Below are 17097 nucleotides of genomic sequence, written 5' to 3'. Positions count from 1 at the left end.
ATAAGGGGGGGGTGGGGGGTTGGCTACCCCTGATTAGAGTCATTAGATCTTCAGCCATTCTTATCATTTGTTTTTTAGGCATACAAGCTTGAGCATGTGGCCTGGGCGTTGTTTTTTTAGGCATGGATCGAGATTTAGGCCTAAGTAAAGAAGGAGGCGTCCATTTAATATGCAAGTCCGTAGGCCTGAATACACCATCAGAAGCCGGTGCCTGCACAGCAGCTCCAGCCCCATCCAAGGTAGAGACATCCACGGATTCCATAGTTGAAGCATCTCGTGGCATACCAGACTCCAAATGGGTCTCAGTAGAAGCCTGCAAATCAGAAATAGCGGGTATCAGGGGCTGCGAAAGCGCCTCACTGAGTACTGGCAAACTGGCGACTGGCTTAGGAGACGTGTCGTCGGCAGTTTTGGACCTTGGTGGCCTGTCTCTGTCTTTATGTTTGCATTTTTTTGGAATCCCAGTAGTCGGACGGCTAACAGACGACATTTCTGGATAATTAAACCTAGAACCGAAATATTCAGAGGTGAAAATATACAGACGATGGATAGTGCGCTGATTAAATAAAGCACAAAACTGACAGCAAGGTACATTGTGGTCAGGGCCTAGGAAGGAATACAGTACGAATGAAAATTTTTATGAGGTATTTGCTTTCCACAAGTAATGCAATTAACTTTTACTGACATCGGTAAGGAGCAAGAAAAAGTTTCACTAACGGGGTACTTAGCTTTAGTTGAAGACTTTGGTTCTGAAACTCGAAAATGAAAATTTCAGGAGTCGGCCGACTGGCACTTGCGAACTGCTTCTGCTTCGGGCACCGCACGGCAAGAAAGACTGATGTAATGGTGACGGCTGCATGTTTTACACCCCTGATGACCTCATGTCATGGAAGAAGGAACAGCAACCAACGCAGGACCCAAGACTTTGTTAATCAGGCTGACTGAGGGCTACCTGCAAGCAGATGAACCAAATGTAATGACTGCAACAGTGAAAAACGAAGAACATCTTTCATTTCTAGATTCCCTTTATTACTGTGGCAAAGGGAAATACTGCCTGCCCAGCTAGCTGTAATTTTGTAAATAATTACACGTCATTTGAGAATATTAATATGATTTATACAAAATTGTGACAGAAGCAGATACAAAATTCCAGAGAGCTGGCCTGGCAGTAAGTGGTTATGTGTCAGTTGTGAATGCCAACATGCTTCATGTAAGATGCTTGTGCTACAACTGTGTTAGAACTATATGTTATGTAGTGAGGTAAAATGTAACCATAGCATGCCATGCTGGCTTAGAACAGAAATTTATATAGACTATTGTAATTGTGTAAATGTATATGTTTTAACAGTGGGAACTAGAACATAGAGGGTTAACTTGCAAAACTTCAAGAAAATAGTTGAAATTAAATTGTTTTCCGATTGTGCTATAAAAGTTATCTTTCAGTTTCCATCAACAGGCGACGGGATGTCTACAATAGAGGACTCTCTGTGTTGTTTTGTAACGGTTTTATTGTTTTATGTCTTCTAACAGTTGCAAACATCTGAAGGCTATGTATTTTCACAGAGAGATGTTAAATGTTGGTAGTTTCTGACACTGGGGGTTTAGCTTGGGAACTAAAATCAGGTGACAAAGTGATGTCATCCAAGCTAACCCAACAGTAATATTTGATATTAATTTAAGAACTCTCTGAGAGAAAGAAACAGGGCATTATGTATGTGTTTTTGTCCTGACAACATCCACTCATCACCACATATGCCTGTGTGTTGTTCTGCAAGTAAGTTTTTAGGACATAGCAACTGTTTTAGATTCAGATACGAATATTGTAAAGTATAACTTAGATGTTTTCTTTATTTATTTGTGTGTGTCCTGCAATGCTGTTTTAAATGCTTCCTGTGATTTTGAACTCTGATGTAACTATTTACTGAGTACTGTCTTGTTCTTTTATTATTTATTATTAAATATATTTAACCCTTTCAATTGTGGTTGGTCTTTTTAGAGATATTTAAGCTCTTAGAGTACTTGCATATCTATTTGTTGACACTATACAGGCCACTACTAAACAGCCTTGCTCTTGGTCAGACTACTATTTGGATTAATAGTACATTACACAGTAGGACTGGACACGCTTTGTTAAGGGCCTTAAAGTAGCTGATAAAGAGTGGCTGGTGGCAGTCGGAACTACCTTATAGTCTGCACAGAAGGGACCATAGCTAGTAAACCTGTGCCAGCATTTCCCAAGAGTGTGTGTGTGTTTGTATAAAAATCAAATTTCAAAGTGTGTGTGTGTGTGTGTGTGTGTGTCAGCTACTTGAGCAGGGACATGAATGACAAAAGGTACTGGAGATCTTGGTTGGGCCACTCAGCTGAGCTCTCAACACTATAGCTGCGCCACTGGGGAGTTTTATTGGGGATCTGGATTAAGAGGGAGAAACCACACCCAGACTAGGATTCTGTGTGCTCTTAAGGGAAACTGCACTTCACTGCTTGTGTAATTGTCATCCTCCCAGTGTGTACATTCCTTACTGCTGCCACTGGTGAGGATTGGGGCTCCTTGGTTACTGGGCCAGTGCATTAGAGGGTCAGCTCAGGTTGGAAGCTTTTGAGATAGATAAATGAACACTGTAACATTTCATGCCTCTTAAAACTCAAAAGCCTGAACAGATAACACTAGATTTTAAATTAAATCAATATCAGGCTCTTTGTAGGGTTTATTTCATTAACTATTTAGGGATTATTATAAGAACAAACCATCAATTTAAATAACCTGGGAGAGTTCATGAACATAAGTTAAAGAAGTCTAAATTGATGCTTTGTTAACATATTTCTTTCTTAATACTATCCCGAAACATGCACCCCCACCAGGCAGATGACTAGTAGCTGCCATTGGACGTTTCTAGGCCCATAGGCTTGTATTCCCCTTTAATTGTTCTGTATAAATTTTATTGGAGTCTGGGAGGTAGGGACAATAAGTTATTTCATGAACATATATTTTTTATGGTTCATTTCTTTAAGAAAGATTTATATATATATATATGTGTATGTATTTAATTAGTAGTTTAGGACTGCCTTTTTAACTTTTAGGATAGTTTCTCTTTTAACACTTTCCACTTAATTGAGAGTACCTCATTCAGATGATTGGATAATTGGTCTGGAATGGAGCTTTTTAAGCTGGAGGCTGCTAAATGTATTTTATCTGAAGAAGTCATCCCAAATGGTATGATGTGTACTTGTGGTACCGAATAAACTACGGAAGAATTTTGTTATCACTATCAGACCTGGTTTTCTTTGTCTGAAGCTCTTCTTTAGTTCATTAGCTTTTGAGATAAAGCCAGAGAGGTGATATTGCGTTGGTTTGGACATATGCTGAGGAGGGATGCTAGGTATATTGGGAAAAGGATGCTAAGGATGGAGCTCCCAGGTAAGAGGAAAAGAGGAAGGCCTAAGATAAAGTTTATGGATGTGGTGAGAGAGGACATGCAGGTGGTTGGTGTGGCAGAGCAACAGAACAAGATGCAGAGGACAGGAATAAATGGAAACAGATGATCCACTGTGGTGACCCCTACCGGGAACAGCCGAAAGAAGATGGTGGTTACTGGGCCAGTGTAGGGGCGTCACAATAACATTCCACCATCAACAAAGGTGAGAAAGCACCCAGCATGCTGCCCCAAGACTAACTGCTACAAATAATATAACTGGTGACAGTTTCCCTTGCTGGTGGGATTATCCCCTGTTTTGTACGTCACATGGCACTTGGTAGTTTTAAGTGCAATGATGAATCCATCCCATAGTATTCCTTTTCAATGTCAACAGCTTTTTAATAAATAAAACTCTGCAAATGTTTTTCTTGATGATCTACCCATATGAATGAACTGTAGGACAGCATCTGGATGCAATGACTGCCTTAAATGGATGCATACCCATACATGCTCAATACTGTGTTTATTAAAGTCTATCTATCAGTGTGTTCTTCCACTATCCCTACCTTGACATCATAGAGGGATAAAGCTCATGAAAGGTAAATACAAGCTCTGGTAACATAGCCTTAGAGAAAACAATTTATGAAAGATTTTATTAAAAAAGGGACACATGTAAACAATAATAGGGGCATAAATGCATCACAGCATAATAGGCACCACATGCCATGGTGTAAAATGTTGAGGCAAAACTCTGAAGTAACACTAAGGAGCTATTGGCCTAGACTGCTTCTCATAGGTTCATAGGTTAGTACTAGGCTAACTGTCCTTGTGAGCCATTTTAAGCCTAGCAAATTATCCCTTGTGAGACTCTAACCCTGCACCTTGTGTTTGTAAGGCAAACACCTTAACCATTAGGCCACCCTCCCAACCTGCATAAATTCATATGCATAAATGTACAATTAGTCCCTTGAGAACCCCCACCCCCACCACAACAGTGGTCACTAATAAAACACATACCCTGCATAGGAAGAAAGTACAGTTTTGTACCTACCATAAATGTAGATGTTCGAGGGTTCACCCTGCTGCAGTCATCACACTTGAGTTATTCCTGTCGTCAGGCGGCCCCGCAGTCGGCCGGAATTCCAAAGTCTTGGTCCGGTGTCAGTTGCTGACGCCTCTTCCCTGACGTCAGTGCGCCAGGGGTATATATAATGCAACCAACGCCATTTTCTTCAGTTTTTCTTGCCCCAGATGTCAGGTGCCCCCAAAAAGGTGGTCAGAATTAGTACCAAATGGAGTGAACACTGCACAAACACAAAATCCCTTCAGCTATAAGCAAATACATCAGTAAGGCATAGAAGAGATTTTGCCAGTAGATCAGAGGGGATGGAGGGAGGGCAACCTCGACTGCAGCAGGGTGAACACTCCAACATCTACATTTATGGTAGGTACAAAACTGTACTATGTTCATCGTGTTACCCTGCTGCAGTCATCACACTTGGGTTGCATCCCAAAGCAAAGGTAGGAGGGAGGTATCATAGAGGGTTAGTGGAGGCAATCAGGCCCTGCAGAACTGCAGTGGCAAAGCCTGCCCTGGACTTAGAGTAAAGAGGTAGGTGACAGTGTTTGGTAAAGGTGTGTACTGAACTCCAAGTCACAGCTTCTAAAATTTCCTTGGTTGGAATCCCTCTGAGAAAGGCTGTAGAGGTAGCTGTTTCCCTGGTAGAATGGGATCTAATGGTAGCAGGAACTGGTTTCCCATGATGGTTATAGCAGAACCGTATACAATGACCTATCCATTTAGAAATGGTTTACTTAGATGTAGCCTTTCCTTGAGAAGCTGTAGCATAGGATACAAAGAGCTGGTCAGTTTTTCTGAAAGCCTTAGTTTTGTCCAAGTAGTAACAAAGCTGCCTGTGAATGTCCAAGGAATGCAGGAGTCTCTCATCTTTGTTCTGTGGATTGGGAAAGAAGGTGGGTAAGTGGATGGTTTGATTTAAAGCTACACTGGAAACCACTTTAGGCATAAAGGAAGGATTAGTTCATAGAGAAACTCTGTCTTGATGAAAAATGAGGAAAGGTTCCACTGCCATTAGTGCCTGTAGCTCTGAGACTCTCCTAGCTGAAGTTATTGCTAGGAGCAGGGCAGTCTTCCATGATAGGAACTGAAGATCTGCAGAGAAAGCTGGTTCAAAGGGAGGTAGCGTTAGTTTTTCCAGAACAAAGTTGAGGTCCCATGTTGGTGTAGGAGCTCTCCTGGGTGGTCTAATGTTTTTTGCCCCTCTGAGGAACTGCCTTAGAAGAGGATGTGAAAATAAAGGTGGATCCATGTTGTAGTGAGCTGAAATAGCTGAAGCATGGATTTTAATTGAGGAAAAGGAAAGCCCTTTGTGCAACATCTCAGCTAAATACTGTGGAATGTGAGGCATGAGAGGCTGAATTGTGTCTTGGCCTTTAGCTTGGTTCCAGGCACAAAACCTTTTCCATTTGTCCGAATAAGCCTTCCTGGTGCTTGGCCTCCTGGCTTCCAGAATAATATCCAGAACTGCTTGTGAAAGAGGAGCTGGTTGGATGTTTAGTTGATTTGCCACGCAGCCAGATTTAAAGTGTTGAGCTGGCTGTGAAGAATCTGTTTGTTTTGTTGTGTGAGCAAATGGGGTATTTGAGGCAATATCCATGGTGGGCTGTGGGCCATATTTTTCAATAGCGGGTACCAGTGCTGGCGTGGCCAGTCTGGGGCTATGAGAATCAGTCGTGGTCTCTCCTTTTTGACCTTCAAAAGAACCTTTGTGAGGAGAGGTAATGGAGGGAAGGCATATGCTGTCAGGTTTTTTCCAAATGAAAGAGAGAGAGTCCACTTTCCAAGCTTGATGGTGAAATGTCCTTGTACAAAATTTTGTCAGTTGGTAGTTTTGAGGACTGGCAAACAGGTCTATGTTTGGAAGGCCCCATTTTTGAGTTATCATTGCAAATATCTGTGGGTCTAGTTTCCACTCGTGGGGATCTTTGATGTTTCTGCTGAGGTCGTCTACCAATGGGTTCTTCTGTCCTGGCAGGAATTGAGCTTGTAACTGGACTTGGTAGGCCAGAGATGTGTTCCAAAAGATCATTGCTTGCCTGCATAGAGGGAAGGAATGTGTACCCCCTTGTTTGTTTATGTACCACATAACTGTGGTGTTGTCCGTCTTTATTGCAAGTTGTCCTGGATGTAATAGATCCTTGAAGGCTGTCAGAACTTTCTGTACAGCTAGCATCTCTTTTTGATTTATGTGCAGATTTCTTTGATCTGCAGTCCATAGGCCTTGAATGCATTGCCCTGCCATGTGTGCCCCAGGCATAGTCTGAAGCATCTGTTGTGATAGTTTGCCTGGCTGGGGGCAAGGTGAAAGGCTGACCCTTGTTGAGGTGACATGCCTGTGACCACCATAGAAATTCCTGTTGTAGGCAGGGAATGAGAGATATCATTCTGTCCAAGCTGTGGCTGTGTTGAGACCATACGCTTTTTAGGTACCACTGTAATTTCCTCATATGCAGCTTTGCAAATGGTATTATTAGAATGCAAGATGCCATGAAGCCCAAAGCCTGCAGAATTTTTCTTGCAGTTAATTGGGTCTTTGTTGCCATTGTCTTGAAATATTGAGTTAGTTGTAGTTGCTTGTCTAGCGTAAGATAAGCCTTCTGGGTCGTTGTATTCAAGCTGGCACCCATTGATGTCATTTTTTGAGGGTACTAGTTTTGACTTATTTTCGTTTACTGTGTACCTCAGGCAGTTTAGTAGATGCTTTACAAAGGTCAGATGATGTAAGAGAATGTCTTTGCTTTCTGCTTGGATGAGGCAGTCGTCCAGGTATGGATATATTTGAATTCCTCTGGGTCTGCATTACGCAATTACTGGTGCCAGGCATTTTGTGAAAACTCTGGGCGCAGTAGATAAGCCAAAGGGCAGTGCAGAGAATTGGTAATGGGTTGAACCTGCAATGAAATGGAGGTATCTTCTGCAACCTTGTCTGATAGGGACATGCAGGTATGCCTCCTTGAGGTCCAACGTTACTAGCCATGCTTCCTTGCCCAACATGGGAAGTAGCTGCTGTAGTGTTAGCATCTTGAATTTGGGTACTTGTAAGTGTTTAGAATTGAAAGGTCCAGAATTGGTCTCCAGGCATTGTCCTTTCCGGGCATTAGAAAGAGTCTTGAGTAAAATCCTTGGCCTTGCTCTCGAGTAGGTACCAGTTGAATGGCTCTCATGTCCATGAGAGCTGTAATTTGCTTTTGTGCCTCTGCCCATTGATTTTGTGGCAGGTTTGGCATTCCTCTTTTCATTGGCAAGGTGTGAAAGTGGAATCTGTATCCTCGTGAAATTATGTCTAGGACCCATTTGTCCTTTGTGACAATGTGCCAGTTGTCTGCAAAAAGTGCGAGTTTTCCCCCCAAGGGGGCTGCTAAGAGAGTATTGCTTGGCCAGATGAGGTGCAAGTTATTGAGTTTGCCCTTCTGGTGGATTGAGACCTGTCTTCTCCTCCCTTCTGTGTTGTAGTGCCCCATTGGCGAGGTTTATACTGGGCTTGTGGTTGTCCTCTGCCCCTTAGGCGTCTGTATTTACCCCTCTGCGGTCTGTCAGTGGCTGGAATGGACCAATTTTTTGTTGGCCAGTTTCTGCTGAAGCGAGGGGGTTGTACTTGTAAGAAATCTTTGACTGTCTGCATAGATTTTGCCTTATCTTCCATTTTCTTTAAAACTTCTTCTGCTTTAACTCCAAAAAACATCCTGCTGTAAGGGAGCATCTAGTAGTTTTGCTTTAACATGATCAGGCAGAGTTTGTTCCTTTAACCAAGCATGCCTACGTATAACAGACCCAGTGACAGCTGCTCTGCAGGAGGCCTCCAAAGAATCAAACCCACATTGTAAGGTATGTTTGCCCACCTGCTCAGTGGCGTGCAACAGATCCTGTACTTCTTTCAATTCAGTTTGTTGAGGGAGAGTGGTTATTCTTTGCTTTAACTGAGAGATTAGAAATTGCTGATACTTAAGCATATGAAATTGACAATTCAGTGCCCTCATAGCTAGTGTGGCTGAGGTGTAAACCTTTTTCCCCCACCTGTCTAGTGCTCTGGAATACCTCTCAGGAGGTACTGGGTTTTTAGCCATAGAAGCCTTAGCCCCCTTGGGACCCTGGGAGATAGACTCTGGGTCAGCTACTGGGCTTTTGTAAAGAAATTTGTGGGAATCAGGCACTCTGTAGCATCTGTCAGGCTTAGCCGGAGCAGGAGGTAGAGAGTCTGGGTTGAAACTGGATTCTAAATAGACATCATCCACAATGTCCAAAACTGGTGGGATGGCAAGTGGTCTGTGTTGGGGGAGTAAAAGAAACTCTCTGAGCCTTTTCTTTGAATCAGAGTAGTCCTGACCTTCCCAGTGAAAATGTTCCCTCATAGTGTGCAAAGTTTCCCCAAAGGAGTAGTCTTCAGGAGGAGAAGCTGAGGGAATAGAGTCCTCAGCATCAGAATCTTCATAAGGAGAGAAGGAATAGTCTTGGTCCCTCAGAGGAGTCTGAAGAAATGGACATTTGCTCAGAGGAAGCATAATCTTCCTCTTGTCTAGGCCTTTTGTCAGGAGGGGGCTGTGAACCCCTGATTAAAGAAATCAAATCTTCAGCCATTTTGAGCATCTGTTTCTTAGGCATAGGGCCTTGAACACGAGACTAAAGTGCAGTCCTTTTAGATTTAGAAGGAGTCTTCGACTTAGAAAATGTTTTAATGGTAAGAGTCGTCAGTCTGAAAACGCCTTCTGAAACTGATGGCGTTTCTGTAGCACCGACGTCTTTAGAAGCAAAGTCGTCGGAAGGGCCTGAAGTAAAAGGCTGCGTCGGCCTGGTACATTCCATCAAAATTTCCGTAGCGGTCTCGAGGTCGAGATCTGCGGTAGTCAGGGGCTGTGTCGGAGCCTCACTGAGGACCAGAGAACCGGAGACCGGATAAGCCGAGGCCTCGGAATCTGGCTTAGGCCTGGGCTGTCTGTCCTTATCCCTGCGTTTTTTGTGCACGCCGGTAGTCGGTTGCTCCGACGGCATGCTGTAGTTAAATTTCCTACCGAAGTAGTGTAGTGCGAAATCAAAGCGTCTTTTAATAGTATGCTTATTAAACCTAGCACAAAACTGAGAAGTGAAGTAGTGGTCTGGGCCTAGGCAAGGTATGCAAAAAGAATGAAAATCCTTATGAGGTATTTGCTTCCCACAAGAAATACAATTGTTAACTTTTTCTGACATTGGTCTGAGGCAAGAAAAGTTTCCCCAACGGGGTACTTAGCTTTATAGAAGACTTTGGTCTGAAATTCGAATTAGAAAATCTCAGGAGTCGGCCGACCAGCACTTGCGAACTGCTTCTGCTTCGGGCACCGCACGGCAAGAAAGACTGAAGAAAATGGCGTCGGTTGCATTATATATACCTCTGGCGCACTGACGTCAGGGAAGAGGTGACAGCAACTGACGCCGGACCAAGACTTTGGAATTCCGGCCGACTGCAGGACCGCCTGACAACATGATAACCCAAGTGTGATGACTGCAGCAGGGTAACACGATGAACATCAGGAATCCAGAAGAAATACAACTAAGTGAAATTCCCTTCTACACATCATGGTACTTTAACACCTCCACTGACATCAGACAAAGAAAGTACAAAATATGAAAACAAACCTTCACACAACATAAATCATAAAATATATTTAAAACTGTGAAAGAATTCTACTCCATCATCCTGAAAAGCATTACATTAACCTGAGCACAGAAAATATCCCACAGTGTAACATAAAAAAGACTTGAAATAAGAAGCTGCCTGAAAACACAGCTTACTACAATATGCTCATTAGTTAAACAAAGCAGTTAGACTTTGACAGAGAGAGAGCAGAATTTACAGTTATGTCTGTTAGAAACTCTTAATTTTCTACTTTTACTAAAGTTAAAGGGATGGGGGATAAAAACAATTCTCTTATAACCATACAAGAAATACAAACACTTTCATTAAACAGCACCCATCTAGCCCATAACATTACCAGTGCTTGAGTGGTGGGGAATGGCTGGAGATCCTTCGGCTTTGGCAGCTTTGGAATGAGGTCTTCTGGGTCCACATTCACCTGGAAAATAAGAATATGAAATTAAGCAAGAGTCACAGTATCAGGTAGGTATGTTTACATTTAACATACTCACCCTTTTCTTTTTCTTCAGCATTGTCAGAAGATGTAACTACAACTAAATTTATTTTATTTACTGACTTAAAATTTGTTAACCGGGATAAAGCAGTGATCACAATTATCCAATGTCCGTCTCAGCTTGAAGCATGCAAAGAAAGTCAGAATTACATTTTAGTGACAGATCGCACAAATATAAATAAATACAACAGTAATATATTGTTATTAGGAAAATAATGTAAAGTCATAATATATTATTTATACTGAATCAAAGCAATTCAAATTTATGTTAGGCAGAAGTTTATGAGAAAGAAAGACAGACTGGTACAGTTGAAGTCACATGAGGGACAATAAGTAACTGTTGGGGGACAGAAAGAGTGAGCAGGCATACCAAACCAATAATACTCCCTGCTGAAAGCGTATTTCTCCTCAAAACTATCTTAAGCTCCATAATAGTTGTTTTACGTGGACTATAAATACAAACCAGTGTAATCCTCATCTGCCAATATTTCCTTGCTCCCACAAATCTACCAGTCTTGTCTTTTTTCCTCCCTCTTCTATCACTACTAGAGCCACTCTTACAAACAACATTACATTTTCCTTTATTCCTGGTGCTCTGCTGAAGGCCCAACCAAAAATTCTTTGTCAAATCTCCATGCAAATTTCCATCCAAATGAGTCTCCCTACAACAGCCATCTGCAGACTACACTTCTTAACATAATTCAGCACTATGATTTTTATGTATACCTGTAAGGCCACTTGTATTCCAGGTTAATATTAAAGCAGCCATTCTGATAAAAGGTATCACTCACATGACAGTTCTTCTGAATATATATTTCCAAACTGCAGCTTATATACACTGGCTTATCTTGTAGGTAGTTGCTTCCTCTCAACTCTGTTTGAACCCATATCACATTTTCCACTTCAATAAAACACAAAAAAATAAAAAAATAAAAAATTTCACACCCCTTTTAAATCACAGAAAATGCTCAAAACTATATACATTTTCCAAAAAAAAAAAATCACCCTTCTAAGTAGGGGCAGTTACCTCAGCTCAGATTGATGACTGCACCCACAAGCATCAACTATTCTGATTGTTAGGGTTAACTAAGCTAAAAGAAAGGTTAAAGTTTGTGTTCCCACTTAGACTGTTAAGTTATTTTCATTCCCCTCCCAGATGTGAAAAAACTTGCATGCTTTCAGTAAACCATCATCTACCCTTAATAAAAAGTGCACTGACTACCCTTAAATAAATGAATGTACTAGATTCTGAACTAATATATCTAATGTATTCTAAAGTATTATGGCTGCTGGTAAAGCAGCTACTTGCACAACTAATTACTTCCTACACTTTCAAACATCATTTCTTTCCACTGAAGTGCTTGCCAAATTCCCTTTAAAGGTTCATCTGTTACAGTGTGAAGCTAGAATATAGTACTATTAAGAAAAAGTTCATTCTTTCTTTAATATCTCTAGCATATACAGCAATCAGTGATAAAAATACTCCACATTACAATACCTCTGACTGCACAGAATAGAGAGCTGCTATATAATGTGATTTACATCATGAACTTTTTAAACCAATATTTATCAGTACAACTTTTTACTTAATCAATTCTTCAGTCCCTTCATTACTTCTAAACAAGAATGACAAAATGGAGTGAGTGTGTAATCATAAAATAGAGTCACAGAATAATTAAAGCAGTTGGGCCGACTGGCCATATACTCCATGCCAATACACACCTTTAGACCATAACTACCTTTCTCAAGGAGCAACGAGATGGTCATACCAGGGGTGTATTTACAAATGTCCATCCATCTAACTCGTTTTTGAAGGAAGAAAGTATGTTGCATTGCTTAACTTGGAGTGGAAGCTTGTTTCAGAAAAGAGGTAAACATTGTGTGACAAACCTCTCTCTCTCTCTACTATGCTTTGTTTACTTGCTGAATCAAGTTTAGATCCCTGGTTCTAATGTTCAGAGGACTCACTGACTTGTGGAGATACAAGATATCTTGGATTACTGGATCCCTAATGACCTAAAAGGCTCAGCACAGATTGCCCTCAAGATGTCTACAGAAGACACTGAAAAGGGACAATGCTTTCAGCCTTGCACGACAGTCTGTGATCTTTTTAGTGAGGAACCTTGATGGGGCTTTCCAGTTGCTTGACATGTCTAGTAAGGTATATCCCAAAAGGGGCATGGTATTTGATGACATAACTGGACGGAGATGATCTATAGGATGGCGCAGTGGTAGCATTGCTGCCTCACAGCAAGAGGTTCTCCAGTTAGATTCTTGGCTGGGGTGCTTTCTGTGCAGAGTCTGCATGTCCTCTTTACGTCCATGTGGGTTTCCTCCGAGTGCTCCGGTTTCCTCTCATGTTACAAAGACATGCGTATGGATTGTTTCTTCCTGGGCCTCCACTGAAAACTGGCTTCATTCCAAGGTGGACTTTGCCAGTAAACAAATGTTTAATAAATAAAAATAAACAAAAAAATCTGATCAATGTGGGAATTATAGAGAGTTAAGAATTTCTTTGGATCTAGATGATATATCTTTTGCAATCAGCTACGCCAGGTAAAATATTTCCCTAATCAATGGTACAATATGATGGTCAAAGGCAAACAAACTATCTGGCCATGTTCCAAAGTCTCTTACTACAATTTCTTTCTGAAGTGGGGTACTGTCTATACTACAATACGGATGAAGGGATTGTTCACCAAATGTGATGACATTGCACTTTTTAACATTTAGTTTAAACTCATTTTTGGGTACTTATTGTTGACGTGTGAATTCCAGTTGGAGCTTCTGTGCAAGAGGAAGATACCAAGTTTCCAGGCATCTATAATCTTGGTTAGCCAGTGATCCTCATTTGTAAAATGGAGATCTGCAAAGTATATACTGAACAGTAGAGGTCCCAGCACAGAGCGCTGATGAACACCACTGGTTACTTTCATATTTGATGAAGATACACCTGCCAATCTTACAACATGGGTTCTCTCAACCTACCAATTTGCTAGCCACCTAATTATGCATGGGTCAGTTTTGGTGCTCATTCACCTTCAGTCTGGTTTACTTTTAAACTTCCCATTTAATTTGCAACTGGTAGGCAATACCAGGAGCACATAGCCTTTATTTATGTAACTGCTTGCTGTGTCAGTACCTTGTGTAATACAGTTAAACTTGAATTTAGACGCTTCAAAGAATTATAGAAAGTGCACGTTTGAAGGGTCTGAACTTTGTCATATTCGCATTAAACTGTTCAGAGATTTTGAAGGGAAAAGTTACCCATTTGTGATTGGATTTAACTGGAGAAAGGATTAACAGAAGATTAGGTTGATACCTATACCATATTGGTCGGATCATGTCAAGAATATTTTGACGTGTAAGATGTTTCTTGTTGATGTGGGAATTTTTATTTATGAAAGTAATAATCTGTGGACATAACCTACAATTGAGGTATAGGCAATTCCCAGTTCATCATTGGGTAGTTAAAGTGTCCTAGGATAATGGAATTCTTGCTAATTTGAATGTCATCCAGTTTATTTAGGAATCTAATATGATTTTCTGGGAGCATACAGGGTATCCTGCAACATTCTATGACCTGACAGTTGGTCATATTTAATGTGATTTGGATCTCAATCACTTCAGTTTTTTTTAATCTCGAGGGACTTCATGAGAAGTTATGTGGTCATTACTAAATATGGATACTCCACCTCAGCTATAATCAGGCCAAAAGGCATAGTAGACACAACACCCTGGTATGGAGAGAGTGCCTTCTATACTTTCAAGCCAAGTTTCTGTAATGACACACACATGTATGCACTGCAAAAGCAGCAGGGCCTCAAGATCAGGCAGCAATCATTCTCCTTCACAGAATCTTGGTCAGACAGCTTCCAACTTCTCTTGATCCCAAAAAGAATAAATACATACCATCTACTCATAAACAGCTGTGTAACACCCTGAAAAAAACTCTTCACTGTAACTTCAGTAAACAGTACAAAAGCAGAAATGGGGTGTGTGTGTGTGTGTGTGTGTGTGTGTGACAACAGAACCATAAACTAGGCTGTCTGTATAGGATAAAACCATTCCTCAGTGAGCAGGCCAGAAAAGACATAGCTATAGCCTTCTTACTTCCAACAGTCCTCTTATGCCACTTTTAAACAAATTAATTGGCAAATCCTAAATACTCTTCCACTTGACAAAGCTGTAGAACATTTCAACTCTGTCTTCCTAAATACTCTTAACTCCCTAGAGCTTCTAAGAAACAAACGAGTCAAAGCTAATACTGCTCCTTGGCTGTCCAAAGAAACAAAACAAATCATGCACCACAGGGACAAATCCTTGAAACTTTACCAGAAGAATAAAATGCCTACTACTGTGCTCCAATACACCCAACTCCGCAACCATGTAAAAAAACTAATCACCATGGACAAAAAAAAAACTACTACAATAAGCTTCAGTCCAACAATAATAAAAACTTTAAACAATTCTGGAAATCAGTTAATTTCCTTCTCCATCCAGGGTCCAGGAATAATCCCTGCCCTGACCCATGTATAACTAACATAGAACTGAGCTCACAATTCAACTCATTCTTTACAGAATCCATAGCTAACCTAACCAAAACTTTCCCGAACAATCCACACAACTCTCATTCTTCACCACCCAACAACCCTAATAACTGTCCCCTTAATTTCCAGCTCAAACCAGTTTCAACCAATATTATAAAAAGGCTCATATCCAAACTAAAGCCATGCTCCAATGCCCCTGACAACATACCCTCCCTCATTCCTCAAATGTGCTGCTGATGGTATTGCTCTCCCAATCAGTATCCTAATAAATATATCCTTAAAAGAATCATATGTACCCAAACTCTGGTGCTCAGCCTACATTCTTCCTCTTCACAAAGGAGGCAAAAACACCAATATTTCCCAATTTCCGCCCCATTGCCCTTTTCTCTCCAATATCCAAAATTCTAGAAAAAATGTGTCCACCACCAACTTATGCCTTTCTTAACCCAGAATCAACTCCTAACACCCACCCAACACGGCTTCCACCCCGGTCATAGCACCATAACTGCCCTACTCTCCTTCCTAGAAACAATCAATCGAGCCCGAGATTCTGGACTCCTAGTATCCACAGTACTCCTAGATCTCTCTAAAGCATTTGACACCATTTCCCACAAACACCTTCTCTTTCATCTCGCCAACCTTAATCTTTCCCCTAATACCCTATCCTGGTTCTCCAGTTACCTATCAGACAGATCTCAATCTGTCAGATGGAAGAACTCTACCTCTTCCTTCTTACCAACACCCACCGGCGTTCCCCAGGGGTCCATCCTCGGACCCATGCTTTTCAACATCTTCATTAATAATCTTCACACTGTCATCCCTGACACAACAGTTATCCAATACGCTGATGACTCAACTTTAATCTGCGCCGCCTCTAACCTTCCTAAACTACTGACTAAAACCCAAATAGCATTTTCTACCACTGAGAACTGGATGCACCAAAACCATCTCTCTCTCTCAACTGAAATAAATCAAAAATACTACTTTTCCCTCCCTCCAGGGCTTTCTCTTATGACAAAAATGCTTTCAAAGTCCTTAGCCAAACTAACGCCGCTATAGAAATGGTCCCTTTTGCAAAACTTCTTGGCATTACCATAGACGAACACCTTAAATTCGATATCCGCATTCAACAAAACATAAAGAAAACCCACCAAAAATTATGTATGCTCTATAGGAATAACCTCTTTCTCTCCAACTCCTCTAAGCATACCTAGGCAACTACCTACCTTCTACCTTCTTTACAATATGGAACCCCTCTTCTAACTAATCTAACTTCTAACACCTCCAAACTTGAAAACTGATATAATAAGATCTCTAAATTTGCAACTAAATCCAAAACCTCCACTCATCACTGCCTTACCCTACAATCTCTGAACTGGCTAGAACTCTCTAACCACCTAGACTATCTACAACTAACCACCACTCACAAATTAATATTTTACCCAGATAAATGTCCAGCCTTGAACATCCTTCCCTCGTACATCCCAAATAGATCTCTGAGATCTGAACACCAAAATTTAATTTCTATCCACAAACCCAAACGACCTGCTGGCCAGCTTCTACTCTCTTTCTCTCTAGGCAAAAAATGGAACTCTCTCCCTCCTTCACTTAGGACTATACCAAACTCAGAAACCTTCAAGACCCAACTTTTCTCATACCTGTCATCCAAACGGAAATGTTCCTGCTTACACCCTACCTAAATTTAAGGGAATTCCCCAATGAGTTCTTCAAACTCCTTGCTCCTCTCCTCCCTCTAACTTATAATTATATTCTCCTACAACAGACTCAAGCTCTCAGTCACTGATTAACCAATCTCTCACCTGACTCCAAGTATGTAAATATTGTAAATATCACAGTACTTCTATTGTCTGCACAGCAAGTATTTACCTTACTTAATTAGAACATCTGCATGCAAAACTGTCCCCCTCTTC

The 17097-nt window shown here is 41.1% G+C and overlaps 1 protein-coding gene across 1 annotated transcript in view; it reads right to left on the bottom strand.

The window, feature by feature from the left end:
- BOP1 (BOP1 ribosomal biogenesis factor) overlaps nt 1–17097 on the bottom strand; it is a 1722797-nt gene that overhangs the window by 230371 nt on the left and 1475329 nt on the right. Inside the window, exon 10 of the mRNA XM_044067692.1 lies at nt 10461–10541. Coding sequence (XP_043923627.1) covers nt 10461–10541 — 81 coding nt within the window. The remainder of the gene's footprint in view (nt 1–10460; nt 10542–17097) is intronic.

This window comes from Protopterus annectens, chromosome 3.part1 (assembly GCF_019279795.1).
Source record: "Protopterus annectens isolate FY-2018-M chromosome 3.part1, PAN1.0, whole genome shotgun sequence".
NCBI classification, from domain to species: Eukaryota; Metazoa; Chordata; order Ceratodontiformes; family Protopteridae; genus Protopterus; species Protopterus annectens.
Note: the sequence above shows the minus strand (reverse complement) of the source record. Positions and strands in the feature narration are given on the sequence as shown.